Genomic DNA, 17,804 nt, shown 5'->3' with positions numbered 1-17,804 from the left:
AGGGCATTGCCTAGTCAGTAGTTTGAATCTCTCCCAGGCTTCATAGAGGGTCTCACCATCTTACTGTCTGAAGGTCTGGACCTCCACCCTTAGCTTAGTCAGCTTTTGTGATGGAAAAAATTTAGTCAGAAATCCAGTGACCACCTTATCCCAAGTATCCAGACTCTCCTTGGGTTGAGAATCTAACCACAGCTTTGCTCTATCCCTCACAGCAAATGGGAAGAGCATGAGTTTGTATACCTCAGGATTCACTCTGTTAGTCTTCACAGTATCACAAATCTGCAGAAAATTAGAAATAAATTAATTTGGGTCTTCATGAGAAAGTCCATGATACTGGCAATTTTGTTGCACAAGAGTGACTAGCTGTGGCTTCAGTTCAAAGTTGTTTGAAGCTGTGGGAGGCACCACAATACTTTTCCCATAAAGATCTGCATTGGGGGTAGTGTATGAGACAAGCACTCTTCTAGGTTGTTCATTCTCATTCGGAATTGCCACATTGGCATTAACAGCACGATTATGATCCATAGTGGACCCTACAGCTTCCTTTTCAAAAGTCTCGGTCAGATTTTCACTAGCCTTGTAAAGTCTAGCTTGTTGCAAACGCCGCCTCAAAGTCCTTTCAGGTTCAGGATCAAAATCAAGAAGGGGCTCTTTATCCCTGTTCCTGCTCATAAACAAAAAGGAAACAAAAGAAAGTGAGAATCTCTGTAACACCCTACCATACAGAGTCTTATGCTTAAGTCATAATTCAGAGATGGCAAGGTATTACGACCTCTAAAACAAAAATTTAGTACGTATAGTAGTATGAATAATTGATTATAACTAGGAGCCTTTGTAGAAAAAGGGGTAAACAAAAAACCGTAACTCGAACGCGCAACACTCCGATCGATAACGTAACGAGCAAAGGATAAGCTAACGCAAGATCATATATATAAAGAGTGTCAAAAACAAGAATATCAAGACTCAAAACCCGGCTGCGAAGAGAACCGGTCCGAGCATAGCAATATATACATATGATAAAATAAGGAAACCCCAAAGGAAACCCAAAGGGACACAAATACAGAAAACCTATTCTCCAAAAATCTCCTCTAGAAGGAGTCATCACAGTTTGTATTATTTAATGGAGATAAAAGTATCTAAACAAGATATATAAACCAAACAGAGTCCCAAGAACAAAGGATCTTCGCTAATCCAGAAGTCCCCAACATGTCTCAACGAGAAGCCTCGCGTCCTGCATCTGAAAACCACAAAATCCGCATGGGTGAGAACCAGAGGTCCCCAGCACGGTAACAGCTTCCACATATATAATACATAATAATAGAGGAAAGCCAAAGGCAAATCCTAGAACTTCCTCCAGATAATATCAAAGCTTATAAACAAGCTAAACCATATAAGGGTATCTGACTAAAGATTCTTCAGTCTAACTAATACTTCCCTTTCCAATTCCTTCAAACCTCCCAACCACCAGCAGGAGTATATTATAGCAAACACAGTTATATCAGACAAAGAATATACAAATAGGAGCAGTTAAGACATTTAGACAATTAGCAAGTAATATGCAGTCAAATAGGCAATCTCAAACAATTCACATAGTATGCATATGATGAATGCCTGTCCCTAGTGGCTGATGATATCATCTGTCGGTTATAGAGCCAACCCGACAAGTCCTGGTAGCTAACCATTGGACTGTCCCTCTGTCGTGCATCCCCAACTCGAGTTATACTCATCATAAACTTGATCATAATCATGATCCATATCCATCACCCTCACTGGTGAATATTTATCCATCACCATCACTGGTGAATATTTATGGGGGCGAGCTCATCCGGGCCTTTCACAGTGCCCGGCCACACTTACGACATAGGGTCAAAAGAGCTTCGAGTCTCAACCTGGAGCACATGGTGGCTAGCCATTGCTACTACCCAGGGAAACCCTCATCTCCAATGGTGGAAGTGCAAACATACACAATTCAATCAACAGCATATATGCATTTATACTTGGCCATAAACATGGCTCCGCCGTAACACGGCAATAATCTAGCCATCCGGCTCACGGTTAAATCCATAACCAGCCAATTCATTAACAATTATGGCCCTTCGGCCCATGGCATAACAAGCACTTCCACCGCCATTCTCCGCATCTCACATAATCATCTTTGACCCTCAATGATCATTCATTTTTCCCCTTGCTTCACTCGCAAGTTACCACAGTCACTAGCCCTTTTTCTCATGCTAGGCATATCATAATGATTTAAGACATAAGTGGTGAGATCGGAGGCTTAGAAGTATGAAATTTGGCTTTTAAAACTCAAAAATCAACTTTGGGATGAAAACAGGTCCACGCGTACGCGCACTCCACGCGCACGCGTGGATGGCGCTTTCTCGAAGAACGGCGCGTACGCACCAAGTGCGCCTATGCGCGAGGGGTCATTCTGCTAAAAATTTTCTAAGTTAAAAGCTGCAGAATTTACAGATTCAAACCCCAATCTTCCGACGGACATAACTTCCTCATTTTAAATCGTTTTTCACCCGTTCTTCGAACGGCATGGACATCCCGGATCCAATTTCATTTCTAAACAGATTTGGCACAAATCAGAGATCCGTAGTCCAAGTTACGTCTCGTCAAAGTATGCCCAAAAACCATGTTTTCATACAAAACCACAAGGTGCCATTTTCAAAACAAGCCACTTTCAACTCTTTTCAAAATCAATCAAACATGCCAATTTCAATCCTTCTCTTTGAAATCATTCAAAATGTACCAAAATCAACAACAAGCCATCCTCAACTCACACATTGACACTTTACCAAGGTTTCCAAAACCACATCCAACCATTTTAACACTTCTCAATCAAATGGCTAAAGGACAAACACAATATCATGTCATACATCCTTCCCCATCCCAATTTCCAATAATACCATTTCCAATTAACCATCATTATACATAATCAACATCATACTCACCATCAACATGGTACCACCCATCAATTCAACCTCAATCATCCATCAAGCATATATCACAACATGCATTTCTCATATTTCACACAATCAAGGCATCAATATTCATAATCACATATATGAACACATCATATATTTCAACCATTCAACAACACCAACAATTCAATGCCTATCTTAGGGCCTCTAGCCTAAGTATTTCCTACCACATTACATATTAGATACGGGAAACTAAAACCATACCTTAGCCGATTCCCCAAGCTCAACCGGAGCACTTCCAAACCACTTGTCCACAAGCTCTCAAGGTATCAACACCTCCAAGAACAGATTTTATCACACAAAACCCTCTTCCAAGCTTTCCAAAATCACCAATCAAGCTCCAATATTCACATATACACAACCTAAGCCACAATCATCATACCCATACACAACATCTCAAAACCCAAACATCATAGAACAACAAAATCACACTAGGGTTGAGAATCTTACCACACCCAAGGTCCAAGGAGACAACATTAACCTTCTCCTTCAAGAGAGTTGGGTCCTATAACATCAAAGAACCCAAAATCTCAACATTTTTGCTCATGAAACTCGAAATCAAGGGCTGGAATTTCGAACAGAAACACGTGGCTTACCTCAAGATTAGTTGTATGGGTTTTGTAGAGCTCTCCGCGGTGAACGCGTGGCCGCAAACGGAGCGGCAATCGGAGCTCTAGATCAAAAGTTATGGTGGTTTGAAGATCAAGTGAGAGAAAGAACTTGAGAGAGTGTTCTTCCTCCCCTCTCTTCAATTTCAGCGTGTTTGAGTGTGTTGTGAGGAGAGAGAGTGCTGAAAACTAGGGTTTTGGTTTAGTTATGTTGGGCCAAGGGCCCACTTTGGGTCCGGTTGGCCCGGTTTGGCCCGTTCGGTCCAATCTTGGTCCGAATTCTATAAAATTGGTACCGAAATTCTCGTCTCAATTTCCTCTATCATATTAAGCCATAAAAATATCATTTTTGGCTTTCTAGAATAAATTCTCATATATGGGTTAATTAGCCGTTAATTAACCGGGTCTTACATTCTACCCACCTAATTGGCAATTTTGCCCACAAAATTCAAATTCAAATTCAATTACCTGAGAATAAGTGCGGATAATCCGTTCGCATCTCCGACTCAAGTTCCCAAGTGTGTTCCTCAACACCGCCTCGACTCCAAGCCACTTTGACTAATGAAACCTCTTTTCCACGCAACCGTTTGATACTAGTATCATCAATTCTGACTGGAGCCACTGGAAGCGTCAAATCTTCTCTTAACTGAACCGATTCGGGTTCTAACACATGGCTAGCATCAGGAGTGTACTTTCGAAGCTGCGACACGTGAAATACGTCGTGCAGGTTTGAAAGATGGGGTGGTAAAGCCACCCGATACGCCACTGGCCCAATCCTCTCCAAGGTCTGAAATGGACCAATGTATCGAGGATTCAACTTCTTTTCTTTAATCGCTCTACCTACTCCTGTGGTTGGAGTAACTTTCAGGAAAACATGATCTCCTTCCTCAAATTCCAAGGGCTTCCGCCTCTGATCGGCGTAACTCTTTTGGCGACTTTGCGCCGTAAGCATCCTGTCTCAGATTTTCTTGACTTGTTCAGTGGTTTCAGCTATCATTTCTGGCCCCAACAAGCCTTTCTCTCCAGCTTCATACCAACATAGTGGAGATTGACATTTTCTCCCATACAAAGCCTCATACGGAGCCATTCCGATGCTCGCATGGTAACTATTATTGTATGCAAACTCTACTAACGGCATATACCGATCCCAACTCGCTGGTTGGTCCAAAACACAAGCTCTCAACATATCCTCTAGTGTTTGGATCGTCCTCTTGGATTGACCATCTGTTTGAGGATGGTAAGCTGTACTCAAGCTTAATCGGGTTCCAAAAGCTTTCTGAAATGCACCCCAGAACCTCGAAGTGAAACGAGGATCTCTATCAGAGATTATAGTAGCAGGTACACCATGGAGTCTCACAATCTCCTTTATGTATAACCGTGCTAGCTCCTCAAGGGTGTAAGTCATCCGAATGGGCAAAAAGTGAGCTGACTTCGTCAGTCGGTCCACAATCACCCAGATAGCATCAAAACCAGTCCTAGTCCTTGGCAATCCCGACACAAAGTCCATTGCAATACTTTCCCACTTCCATTGCGGAATCTCTAAAGGTTGCAACATCCCGGAAGGTCTTTGATGTTCAATCTTTACCTTTTGACAAGTTAAGCACTTTGAAACATATTCCGCCACATCATTCTTCATACCCGGCCACCAAAACATCGCCCTTAAATCATGGTACATCTTAGTACTTCCCGGGTGAATGGAGAATCCGCTTTTGTGTGCCTCCTTTAAGATATCTTGCCTCAAAGTGCCAATATCCGGCACAATGATCCTACCCTTGAATCTCCATAACCCATCTTTTTCTTCCGACACTCTCCACTGTTTTCCTTGCTCGATAGCCGGTAACACCTTCCATAACGCTTCATCATTTTCATGAGCCTTTAGGAGTTCGGACTTAAAGTCACTCGAGATTTCTAATCGGCTCAAACACAAGGTTCCAGATACTTCTCGAGCACCAATTTTTAGACTCTCGAATCCCTTGAGCAACTTCTCCTCTTGAAGCATCATCCAAGCCGCATATAACGACTTCCGACTTAACGCATCCGCCACTATATTCGCCTTTCCAGGATGGTAATTTAACTCAAAGTCGTAGTCCTTCAACAATTCCATCCACCTCCTTTGCCTCATATTAAGCTCTTTCTGATCAAAGAGATATTTCAAGCTCTTGTGATCAGAGAAGACTTGGAACTTAACTCCATAGAGATAATGCCTCCACACCTTCAAGGCAAACACGACCGCAGCGAGTTCCAGATCGTGCGTAGGGTAACTAACTTCATGAGGTCTTAACTGTCGTGAGGCATACGCCACCACATTATGATGCTGCATCAGCACGCACCCTAGACCCTTTAACGATGCATCACAGTACACCTCAAAAGGCTCGTTCGGCTCAGGTAACACTAACACAGGTGCAGTGGTCAACTTTTTCTTCAATGCCTGAAAGCTCTCCTCGCACTCAGGAGTCCAAACAAACAGAGTGTCTTTGCGAGTTAACTTTGTCAACGGCAAAGCTAATTGCGAAAAGCCTTTGATGAACCTTCGGTAATAGCCAGCTAAACCCAGAAAACTCCTTATCTCAGTTACTGTGGTTGGTTGCTTCCAATCCATCACAGCTTCTACCTTGGTTGGATCTACGGCTATTCCCTTCTTACTCACCACGTGACCCAAAAACTTCACCTTATCCTTCCAAAACTCACACTTAGACAGTTTCGCATAGAGTTTCTTCTCCTTTAGAATCTGCAACACGGTCCTCAGGTGTTCCGCATGCTCTTCTTCAGTCTTGGAGTAAATCAGTATGTCGTCAATGAAGACAACAACAAATTTATCCAGAAACGGACGGAACACTCTATTCATGTAATCCATAAACACTGCAGGAGCGTTCGTCAACCCAAAAGACATTACAGTATACTCGTAATGACCATAACGAGTCCTGAAAGCAGTCTTAGGGATATCCTCACCCCTCACCCTTATCTGGTGATAACCGGATCGCAAATCGATCTTGGAGAAAACCCCAGCTCCTTGTAATTGATCCATGAGATCATCAATCCTCGGCAATGGGTATTTATTCTTTATGGTGACCTTGTTCAGCTGCCTGTAATCCACACAGAGCCACATACTTCCATCTTTCTTCTTTACCAGTAATACTGGAGCACCCCACGGGGAAACACTTGGTCGGATAAAGTTCTTACCCAACAATTCCTCTAACTGAGACTTTAGCTCGGCCATCTCTAACGGTGACATCCTATAAGGAGCACTTGAGATTGGTCCCGCCCCAGGCACCAACTCAATAGCAAACTCGACCTCTCGGTTAGGTGGAAATTCCTCAATATCATCGGGAAACACTTCCGGAAACTCACACACTACCGGAATCTGATCCAACTTTTGATCATCACCCGAAACACCCGCGGTTAACAACAGGATACCCTGACATTCGGTTCCAGAACAGTTCACCATCATTGAATTCAAGTAATAATTATTCACCACGACCGGCCCTTCTGTATCTTCCGGCATAAAGTACACCGACTTTGTAGAACAATCAAGCAGGACATGGTTCTCAGATAACCAGTCCAATCCCAAGATAAGATCAAGACCGATCATCGGTAAGCAGATTAAATTATGGACAAAATCACGCTGCTTGAACCTGAACGAAACTTTCGGGCATCCTAGCCTAGTTACCATGGCTTCATGGGTAGCATTATGTACCTTTAGGTCATAACCTAAGGTTACGATCTTCAATCCTAACTCATGGGCTTTCTCAAATGCAATAAATGAATGCGATGCTCCCGAATCAAATAAAGCATTTAAAGTTTGACCAGCCATTTCACAGTTACCTCGAATGAGTGTCTCGGATCCCTCTGCACCCACAGCTGAGGTGGTGAACACCCGACCAGTCTGTTGTGCTTTCCCAGCACCTTGCTTTTGCTTCTCTGGACAACTTGCGGCTTTATGCCCCGCCTTTCCACAATTGTAGCACAAACCCCATCCGGCCTTGCATGGTACTCCCAGATGGTGACTCCCACACCTAGTACAAGCTTGATCATTCTGAGGCTGCTTCCCAAACCTTTTTCCTTGGGAGTAGTTGTTGTTGGGCCTCCTAAAAGAACCTCCCCTTTTGAAAAACGGACCTCTAGGTGCAAAGCTCTTCCCTCGGTTCTGTGGAAATGATCCTTTGTGACTTCCTTTCTCAGCGGCTGCCCTCTTCACACACTCTTCAGCAACCCTACACTTGTTCACCAATTCGGAAAAAGTCCTAATCTCCATTGGCCCCACCGAACCGAAAATATCACTCCGGAGTCCTCCCTCGTACTTAACACACTTCCATTCCTCATATTCCACCGGAGTCCCTTGACACATACGAGAGAATCTGAACAGCTCCTCAAACTTATCAGTATACTCAGATACGGACATAGTACCCTGCTTCAGCTGCAACAATTCAAGCTCCTTGGCCGTCCTAGCAGAAGTCGGAAAGTACTTCTTATAGAACTCCTCTTGGAAGACATCCCAGGTGATATAATCATCACCCTGCTGCAGAAGACGACGGATACCTTGCCACCAATGCGACGCTTCACCTGTGAGCATATAGGTAGCGAACTCGACACGCTGTCCTTCAGGTACCACTTGTGCTTGCAGTGCTCGCTCTATAGCCTGAAACCATGTATCAGCCTCAGTCGGGCTAGTAGTTCCCTTGAACTTAGGTGGATTAACCTTCAAAAAGTTCGCCAGTGTCATCGGGCCCTGAACTCCACCTCCGTCATTACCATGGTTGTTCATCTGTTGACCAAGAGCCTCAGCAGTGGCTTGCATAGCAGCAGCCATATTCTCCAACGCAGTCATAAAGTTCAACGGGTCATTAGGGTTAGTCTCCGGCTCACGAGCATTAGTACGACCTCTCCCACGGCCTCTACCGCGTCCACGAGACGCCATCTGGTTCCTCTACACACCAAACAATCGATATTAAGTTGATCAGTCTCAATATCGGAAGTCTAGTGTTTCAAAGTCCCAAATGTATGCTCATGAACGTTTATGCCAATTATATCAAGTAGATATACTAACAGCACATAACACACACACAGAGAATGCACAGAAGCATAGTCAGTCCATCCCTCAGGCTCTATAGGAACGAACTGCTCTGATACCATAATGTAACACCCTACCATACAGAGTCTTATGCTTAAGTCATAATTCAGAGATGGCAAGGTATTACGACCTCTAAAACAAAAATTTAGTACGTATAGTAGTATGAATAATTGATTATAACTAGGAGCCTTTGTAGAAAAAGGGGTAAACAAAAAACCGTAACTCGAACGCGCAACACTCCGATCGATAACGTAACGAGCAAAGGATAAGCTAACGCAAGATCATATATATAAAGAGTGTCAAAAACAAGAATATCAAGACTCAAAACCCGGCTGCGAAGAGAACCGGTCCGAGCATAGCAATATATACATATGATAAAATAAGGAAACCCCAAAGGAAACCCAAAGGGACACAAATACAGAAAACCTATTCTCCAAAAATCCCCTCTAGAAGGAGTCATCACAGTTTGTATTATTTAATGGAGATAAAAGTATCTAAACAAGATATATAAACCAAACAGAGTCCCAAGAACAAAGGATCTTCGCTAATCCAGAAGTCCCCAACATGTCTCAACGAGAAGCCTCGCGTCCTGCATCTGAAAACCACAAAATCCGCATGGGTGAGAACCAGAGGTCCCCAGCACGGTAACAGCTTCCACATATATAATACATAATAATAGAGGAAAGCCAAAGGCAAATCCTAGAACTTCCTCCAGATAATATCAAAGCTTATAAACAAGCTAAACCATATAAGGGTATCTGACTAAAGATTCTTCAGTCTAACTAATACTTCCCTTTCCAATTCCTTCAAACCTCCCAACCACCAGCAGGAGTATATTATAGCAAACACAGTTATATCAGACAAAGAATATACAAATAGGAGCAGTTAAGACATTTAGACAATTAGCAAGTAATATGCAGTCAAATAGGCAATCTCAAACAATTCACATAGTATGCATATGATGAATGCCTGTCCCTAGTGGCTGATGATATCATCTGTCGGTTATAGAGCCAACCCGACAAGTCCTGGTAGCTAACCATTGGACTGTCCCTCTGTCGTGCATCCCCAACTCGAGTTATACTCATCATAAACTTGATCATAATCATGATCCATATCCATCACCCTCACTGGTGAATATTTATCCATCACCATCACTGGTGAATATTTATGGGGGCGAGCTCATCCGGGCCTTTCACAGTGCCCGGCCACACTTACGACATAGGGTCAAAAGAGCTTCGAGTCTCAACCTGGAGCACATGGTGGCTAGCCATTGCTACTACCCAGGGAAACCCTCATCTCCAATGGTGGAAGTGCAAACATACACAATTCAATCAACAGCATATATGCATTTATACTTGGCCATAAACATGGCTCCGCCGTAACACGGCAATAATCTAGCCATCCGGCTCACGGTTAAATCCATAACCAGCCAATTCATTAACAATTATGGCCCTTCGGCCCATGGCATAACAAGCACTTCCACCGCCATTCTCCGCATCTCACATAATCATCTTTGACCCTCAATGATCATTCATTTTTCCCCTTGCTTCACTCGCAAGTTACCACAGTCACTAGCCCTTTTTCTCATGCTAGGCATATCATAATGATTTAAGACATAAGTGGTGAGATCGGAGGCTTAGAAGTATGAAATTTGGCTTTTAAAACTCAAAAATCAACTTTGGGATGAAAACAGGTCCACGCGTACGCGCACTCCACGCGCACGCGTGGATGGCGCTTTCTCGAAGAACGGCGCGTACGCACCAAGTGCGCCTATGCGCGAGGGGTCATTCTGCTAAAAATTTTCTAAGTTAAAAGCTGCAGAATTTACAGATTCAAACCCCAATCTTCCGACGGACATAACTTCCTCATTTTAAATCGTTTTTCACCCGTTCTTCGAACGGCATGGACATCCCGGATCCAATTTCATTTCTAAACAGATTTGGCACAAATCAGAGATCCGTAGTCCAAGTTACGTCTCGTCAAAGTATGCCCAAAAACCATGTTTTCATACAAAACCACAAGGTGCCATTTTCAAAACAAGCCACTTTCAACTCTTTTCAAAATCAATCAAACATGCCAATTTCAATCTTTCTCTTTGAAATCATTCAAAATGTACCAAAATCAACAACAAGCCATCCTCAACTCACACATTGACACTTTACCAAGGTTTCCAAAACCACATCCAACCATTTTAACACTTCTCAATCAAATGGCTAAAGGACAAACACAATATCATGTCATACATCCTTCCCCATCCCAATTTCCAATAATACCATTTCCAATTAACCATCATTATACATAATCAACATCATACTCACCATCAACATGGTACCACCCATCAATTCAACCTCAATCATCCATCAAGCATATATCACAACATGCATTTCTCATATTTCACACAATCAAGGCATCAATATTCATAATCACATATATGAACACATCATATATTTCAACCATTCAACAACACCAACAATTCAATGCCTATCTTAGGGCCTCTAGCCTAAGTATTTCCTACCACATTACATATTAGATACGGGAAACTAAAACCATACCTTAGCCGATTCCCCAAGCTCAACCGGAGCACTTCCAAACCACTTGTCCACAAGCTCTCAAGGTATCAACACCTCCAAGAACAGATTTTATCACACAAAACCCTCTTCCAAGCTTTCCAAAATCACCAATCAAGCTCCAATATTCACATATACACAACCTAAGCCACAATCATCATACCCATACACAACATCTCAAAACCCAAACATCATAGAACAACAAAATCACACTAGGGTTGAGAATCTTACCACACCCAAGGTCCAAGGAGACAACATTAACCTTCTCCTTCAAGAGAGTTGGGTCCTATAACATCAAAGAACCCAAAATCTCAACATTTTTACTCATGAAACTCGAAATCAAGGGCTGGAATTTCGAACAGAAACACGTGGCTTACCTCAAGATTAGTTGTATGGGTTTTGTAGAGCTCTCCGCGGTGAACGCGTGGCCGCAAACGGAGCGGCAATCGGAGCTCTAGATCAAAAGTTATGGTGGTTTGAAGATCAAGTGAGAGAAAGAACTTGAGAGAGTGTTCTTCCTCCCCTCTCTTCAATTTCAGCGTGTTTGAGTGTGTTGTGAGGAGAGAGAGTGCTGAAAACTAGGGTTTTGGTTTAGTTATGTTGGGTCAAGGGCCCACTTTGGGTCCGGTTGGCCCGGTTTGGCCCGTTCGGTCCAATCTTGGTCCGAATTCTATAAAATTGGTACCGAAATTCTCGTCTCAATTTCCTCTATCATATTAAGCCATAAAAATATCATTTTTGGCTTTCTAGAATAAATTCTCATATATGGGTTAATTAGCCGTTAATTAACCGGGTCTTACAATCTCTACATCAGAGTGCAGAGAATTTCCAATGAGGTGACCTGTATAAAAGAAATAAAATAACACAACTAAATAAATAAGTAAAAACTTCAAAATTTATATAAAAAAATGAACAAAAAAATAAAATAAAAATAACTAGGACACCAAACTTAATTTTAGAAATTAAAAAAAAAAATAATTGAGCAACAATTCAAGAATTAAAGCTAATTTTTTTATATATAATGTTAGTGAACCAGAAAAATAAAAATAAAGAAAAAAATAAATAAGAAAAATGAAAATAAAATAAAATGAAATGAATAAAATATATATAAAAAAGGACGGAACAAAAGAAAGTAATATATATATATATATAATTGACGTTAGAGAAACAAAGAAAAAGGGGACAGGGTAGGGAACGTGCTAACGGAAAGAAAAATAAAGGAGAAAAAAAAGGACATAAAAAAATAAATAAAAATTAATAATAAAAAAAATTAATTAAAACAAAAATTATCTAATCTAAGCAATCAAACAACTAATAGTTGTCAATCACAGTTAATCTCTGGCAGTGGCGCCAAAAATTTGGTTCGGAATTTATAACCCATAAACTAACTGGTAAGCGCACCGGGTCGTACCAAGTAATACCTCAGGTGAGTGAGGGTCGATCCCACGAGGATTGATGGATTAAACAACAATGATTGAGTGATTGGCTTAGTCAGACAAGCAGAAAAGGGTGTTGAGAATTCAATTGCATTAAACAGTAAATTCAGAAGATCAGAAAGCGAGCAGTAAATTGAGATGAAATATATATGGAGAAAACAGTTAAGGTTTCAGAGATATCTATCTTCCGGATTGACTTTTCTTATTAACTATTTTAATCATGCAAGATTCAATTCATGGCAAACTATATCTGACTAAACCCTAATTCTTTAGACCTTTTTAGTCTCCTCTAACTTTCATCAACTGCCAATTCCTTGGTCACTTGATTCCAATTAGAGTGTGAAGTTCAATTCTAGTTTATAAGCCACAGAAATCCTAATTATCCAAATATAAGAGGATTATATGTTACATATCCCGTTAAGTCCAGATAATTAGAAGTTTAGGAGAAATTGTTTTCAAGCTGTTGTTCAAGTAAAGAGCTTTTCCAAGTTATACAAGAACTCAATTAGAACAAGGGTCATACTTCCATTCCACCCAAATTCATAAGATAAAGAACGAAAATAATTCTTGAAATAGAAATCAGTACATGAATTAAATAGAAGAATAATATTATCAATCTATACAATAGACAGAGCTTCTAACCTTAACAGTGGAGGTTTAGTTACTCATGGTCCAGAGAGAAAACTAGGATTCAGAAAAACTGTAAAGTGCAGAATGAAGTAGAAGAGAAGAGATGATGAGCTCGAAGGGCTAATTCTTTTTCCTTTTATATCTAATCCTAATTAATGTAAATTATATTTCCTAAAACTAAATAATATATTTTCCTATTTATAAATAAAATAAAAGTTTAATCAAAATCAATGAGGATCTTCGTGTAGGCCTTGATCACGCGTTGGGACCACTTTGATTCATTGAACTGTCTCAAGTTTGGCGCCACCAAGGCAGCAAGCAAGGAAGGTGTTGTGATGATCATGGCACCAAACTTGGAGTTTCTCAAGTTTGACGCCACCAAGGCAGCAAGCAAGGAAGGCGTTGTGATGATTATGGCGCCAAGCTTGGGATTTCCCAAGTTTGGCGCCACCAGGGCAGTAATTCCATATGAAAGGTGTAGACTATTATATATCGTTGGAAAGCTCTAAAAGTTGGCTTTCCAATGCCACTAAAATCACGTCAATTGGATATTTGTAGCTCAAGTTATTTCTATTTGAGTGCGAGGAGGTCAGGGTTGACAACATCATCTACTTTCTTCTTCTTCTTCTACAGAAACTCCATCAAATCCATCCAAATGCTACCTGAAATAAACAGAATTGCACACAACTCAAAGTAGCATTCATAGTGGCTAAAAGATATTTAAATCTTGATTAAACTTAACAATTTGAATGCAAATTCACTAGGAAAAGATAGAAAAGATGGTCATGCATCAGTAGGCGACAGTTGCATGGTTGGGCTTGAATTTTGTTCTTGATTCACCTGTGAAGTAGCAACGTGGTGACCAAAGGGCTTAATGCCTTTTCCTTTTCCATAATTTGGCGAAAAATCATAGATCTTTATAGCACTTGTCAATTGAATAACCGAGAAGTCCACGATGAGAACAAAGAAGTTTATCTTTTCTCATTGATCCTCTGCCTCTTTCCTGTGCTTGTGGAACTTGCTGATTCCTTGCAAAGAATGCAACTTGAGTCTGAGCTTATGTGTTTCCAATTGCCCTGTGCTTCTCTTCCTGTGTCACAAGGAATAGAACTTTGTTAGTTGCTAGTAGAGGATGGATAAGAAGAATCTGGCCACGAATTTGAGCATATGAATCATCCAATCCCATTAAGAAACAATGCACGTATTCAGCTTGGAGATATTTTTGCATTGCACGAGCATCGCCACAATTGCATTGAATCGGTCTATAGGAGTTCAATTCTTCCCAAAGGACCTTGATCTTGGTGAAGTATTGAAAAATTGTCATGGCTCCTTGGCGAAGTTTGACCAAATCATGCTTCAACTCGAACACTCGCGGTCCATTACCATGTTGAAAGCATTCTTTTAGGTTATTCCACAGTTCTTGAGCAGAATCTGTGCACACAAGAGATATAGCAATCTCTTTGGAAACAGAGTTCAAAATCCATGTGCTTACCACATCATTAACACATTACAAATTCTCAAATTGTTTTGTCTTAGTAGTTAGATCAGGTTGCGGGATTGAACCAATGATGAATCCATGCTTGCACTTGGCATTAAGAGCTTTGTGCATCGCTCAGCTCCATGAATGGTAATTGTCGTCAACTAGCTGCTGCGTGACAAGGATTAATCCAAGTTGATCTGTAGAAGGAAGAAGGAAGGGATCAGAAGACGCAAATGAACCAGTCGAGGGAACAGAATTGTCTATGGATCTTGAACAAGAAAAGATACATAATTATCTTCTCAGATCTCGTTAATTGGAATCACATGTTTCAATTCGAGAAAAATTGAAACAAATACGTTCTCATCAAACTCTATGGTGTGAGATTAGAGAAGAACAAGAGTGAAGAAGAAAAAGAAGAATCGAATGAGAAGTGACGGAAGCTTGTGGAAGGTTCAAGAGAGAAAAATACCTTCTGATACCATGTTAGACAAACCCAAAATGATGGATAGGAATTGACTAATGTATTTGATTACATTGATTGTACATTATATATACAAGTTGTAGATGCAGTTATCTATACATATAATGACTAACTAATGTAGCAAGTTAAGTTACCCTTGAGTGACTAACTAACTATACATATAATGACTAATATGAGTCTCCAACTATTTTTACACCAGGTACTTTAGTAATTTAGTCTCAGACAATTTTATCCTTAACATTTATCTTCGTTAGTCAATATATTTTTTCAATAAGTACTCTCCGATCCATTAATGAATAACGTCAAATGTTGGATTAGAATATTAAGTTATTAACTCACACACGTTTGGCAATCTAAACAGATAAGTTTATGTGGCAATTTCAAAAATGACAATGTTTGGGGTGATATCACAAAATGTTACGTTTTATAAAGCTCTCTTTATTTCAGTATTTCTTTTTCGTGTTATGCCAAGAACCTTACCTTGTTCATCCTCTAAAATTGCCCATCTTTCAATGACCATTATTAGAAAAGCTTAACTACATCAATTTGTCATCGAAGGAGATTCTCCCACGAGAGTGCTAATAACCTAGGGTTAGGCAAGTGTGAAATCACAAATGAAAATCCGAAAGGATTGTTCTTTGGGTTCCCAGTGTACAAGGTAATTAACCCTAAATACTTTATGAATAATCACATGACTGAAATATAAAATGGTTATGAACAAAATGAGGGCTTTTTAAATAAATAAAAAATTGATATTTATTTTTTTTAACGTTATATACATTTTTTACCACTTTAAACATTTATTGACAATTTCACAGGCAACCTATAGCATAGGCAAAGATTGTGAAATAGACTAAAAATGCTATTGCACACATGTTGCCTACACAATAACAGTGGATGTTCACAATTGCGTAGTTGATGCCAATAAAATCGTGAAAGAAAGCTATAATGCATTTACTGCATGTGAAATTGTATGTGAAATTGTCGCAAACAATTGCTATATATATGTATATCAAATCCTCACAAACACAAAAGCTATAACTATCATCTTTCATCTATTATTTCTTCTTTCTCACAAACACAAAATCACCAAATGACTAGTGAGCGTATAGTTGTTGTTGTTTATCCAAATACAACAATATCTCGTAAAAATTATGGTGCATATTTTATATGCAGTGATTCTGTTGTTATGCATATTTGGGAATTGCATTCATTGATAGAGCTTAAAAGTTTGATTTTGGTCAATATGAGAATGCTTGGAATTAATTGTGTTCAAAAATTGGGTATCGATACATTTCATTGGATGCCATGCGGAATATTTAGTATAAGGTATTCTGGCTAAAAGATGATGATCATGTGCGAGCTATGCTTGATTGCTATGGAAAGATTGTGACTGAGCAAGTGATGGAGCTTTGCATTGAGTTAGTGGACGTTGGCGGTAGTTCTTCTTCCTCATGTACAGTCCCGAAAGGTTGTTCAATAGGACCTAGTCAGGTGGGGAGAACCAAATCCCCCACAAGAATTTGGTCTTCTCCGAATGGCCGAACCCGGTGCTAATTTGGTTTCTGAAGAGTTCGAGTCAGACGAGGAGTGGGTCCAAGATGGTTCTGATAGTGATAGCGATGACGATATAGAGTTTGTCTCAATAACTCAACTATCGTCTTTTACTTCCTCACGGCATATATTGCCATCCCTGCTACCACTTCCTAGCATGGCGATATATGTATACAAAACTTCTACCAAGCACACGCAATGGAGTCGTAGATAGTCAAGTCAAATCCAATCCACAAGATAATTTGATATATGGACAACATCGTTGTGGTAAAGGTTGTAATGCCAGAGGAATCATTACCACATGACTTAGAGGGGGCAGGTCATAAGCGTCTATACTGTAAAATCGATTTTCACCAGAATGAAAAAGATATATATCGTAGAATCGTAAACATATGATATGATCCTAATCGAAATGCATACATCTGTCTCATACACTATGGGGACGGTGAGAAAAGATATATTTTACACTCCAGAGGGGCTATATTTGGAGATACCATCGTTTCTGGTATAGAAGTTCCTATTAAAATGGGAAATGTCCTATCGAGTCCAAGTTCTAAACCATTATTCGACATTGGACCTAGATGATATGCAAGTGGAATCGACGCCTTTTGGTCAGGGGGCGTTGATGACTATAACACAAAAGGGAGCGTGGAGCTAAGGGTTAGTCATAGCTTCTACAACAAAGATTCCATTCACCTTTCCATCAAGAACTAAAGCATTTGTCGGAGTGTAGAGTATTAGGTGGTTGAATCTGATTATCTGAAGCACCATTGTCGATGCAAACATTATGATATAGGTTGTTGGTAGATATTTTGGGTTGCATATCAACATAATCTTAGTTATTGGGAGATTCGTGAATATGAGGCTATGCACATGTGCTTGGTACCAACAATGTCTTAAGATCATTCAAATATTGATAGCAAACCTGATCTGCAGAGTTATCTTTTCCATGATAGAAGGCAATTTTTTTAAATTCTTGCATCTGTTTTT

The 17,804-nt window shown here is 40.3% G+C and overlaps 1 protein-coding gene across 1 annotated transcript; it reads right to left on the bottom strand.

Annotated features, from left to right (window-relative positions):
- Nucleotides 1–14,356: 14,356 nt before the first annotated feature.
- LOC148550450 (uncharacterized) lies at nucleotides 14,357–15,261 on the bottom strand. The gene is made up of 2 exons (XM_088494497.1): nucleotides 15,249–15,261; nucleotides 14,357–14,730 (listed from the first exon to the last, which is right to left on the bottom strand). The coding sequence occupies exons 1-2, from the start codon at nucleotides 15,259–15,261 to the stop codon at nucleotides 14,357–14,359; spliced, it is 387 nt and encodes a 128-aa protein (XP_088350623.1).
- Between the last annotated feature and the right edge of the window lie 2,543 nt (nucleotides 15,262–17,804).

The sequence above is a fragment of the Arachis ipaensis genome, chromosome B7 (genome assembly GCF_059453495.1).
Source record: "Arachis ipaensis isolate K30076 ecotype BB chromosome B7, ASM5945349v1, whole genome shotgun sequence".
Lineage (NCBI taxonomy): Eukaryota > Viridiplantae > Streptophyta > Magnoliopsida > Fabales > Fabaceae > Arachis > Arachis ipaensis.
The sequence above is the reverse complement of the archived record's forward strand: the minus strand, read 5'-3'. Positions and strand labels throughout refer to the sequence as shown.